The following is a 1327-nucleotide window of genomic DNA, read 5'->3' as shown; positions in this document are numbered from 1 at the left end:
CATCCCTAGCTAACACATGTACTATGAAAACATTTGTACTATGAACGCCTTAAGTTCAGAGTTAAAATATGTTTAGCTGTCACTTTGAACCAAGGATAAAAGAAAGCATAAATTATTGGATTAATTAAGGAATTAACAAGAGGCAGAAAGCCGATGATAACTGATAATAAATTGTCAATTACAAAAGTAAAAAAGAAAACAAATAGAAATGGAATCCAACAATTAAAATAGTTGAAAACAACAATAGATAGAGTTTTTGTTGCTTTTCTCTCAGACTTATTTGCCTGTACAGTTTTAACACCAGACACACTGGCAGCCTCTTTTGAAAAAACATTTCTGGCCTGTGATCTGGCAGCAACAAAGATTTTCATATAAAGTGTCATAATAATAGAGCACGGGACAACCATTGTAATTACAAGGTCGATGATATTAACCCAGATTAACCCTTCAACAAAAAAACATTCTTTCAAACACCTACTGGGTACCTGTACATTGACAAAGTTTTTTACAATAGCAGCACGGTATATGACACAACAACACCAGGTAATGGATATACACCACATCATTCTTGTTGTTGTTATTTTCGAGTGGTACAATAAGGGATCACACACAGCAACATAGCGGTCAATAGATATCAAGACCAAATTACCCAGAGATAAAGAAGTACATAAAAAAGTAATGTAGATATGAAACACACAGAAATATTCTCCAAAACCCCAGCATGATTCCATTAATGCTACAGTCACTACTGGTATCACAATCAGTCCCACTAGGAGATCTGACACAGCCAAAGAGAGGATGAGCAGGTTGGTTGGAGTGTGGAGCTGCTTGAAGTGAGAGATGGAGATGATCACCAGTATGTTCAAAAATACTGTAACTGCTGAAATCAATGAGAAGAAGATGTACAGTGTTATGTAGATAGATGTCGATAGCAAAGCCTTTCTGCATGAAGAGTTTCCGTCTAGAAAACAGTACTGAACATCTTCATTTTTCTCCATTTGTAACAAATGCTGAGGTCCTGCTGCTCCTGCTTGGTTCTGTGTGTGACCTTGTCAGGTCCGCCTTTTGACTAACTCTGAGCTCTGCCTCTCTATTTATCCCTGAGCTACTGACACTCCCCTCCCAGGAGCCTCTCTGTGCACATACACACACACACACTAACAAACGGGTAGATAAACAAATAATTTGTGAAAACATGATGTAATGTATGACAGGATTGCATTTACTCAACTGAGCATTTTAATGTGGAAAATATATCATGGGTGATGTTTTGGTCACTCAAAGTCTATTTTACATTGGAAACTGTATAAGACTAAATGTTTTGGGC

The 1327-nt window shown here is 37.2% G+C and overlaps 1 protein-coding gene across 1 annotated transcript in view; it reads right to left on the bottom strand.

Moving 5' to 3' along the window:
- Positions 1 to 998, bottom strand: part of LOC139380144 (trace amine-associated receptor 13c-like) — a 4582-nt gene extending 3584 nt beyond the window's left edge. Inside the window, exon 1 of the mRNA XM_071122587.1 lies at positions 240 to 998. Within this exon, the coding sequence (XP_070978688.1) occupies positions 240 to 998 (759 nt within the window). The remainder of the gene's footprint in view (positions 1 to 239) is intronic.
- Positions 999 to 1327: the final 329 nt, after the last annotated feature.

Source organism: Oncorhynchus clarkii, chromosome 22 (assembly GCF_045791955.1).
Source record: "Oncorhynchus clarkii lewisi isolate Uvic-CL-2024 chromosome 22, UVic_Ocla_1.0, whole genome shotgun sequence".
In the NCBI taxonomy this organism is placed as follows: Eukaryota; Metazoa; Chordata; class Actinopteri; order Salmoniformes; family Salmonidae; genus Oncorhynchus; species Oncorhynchus clarkii.
This window is presented reverse-complemented; position numbering and strand designations above follow the sequence as displayed.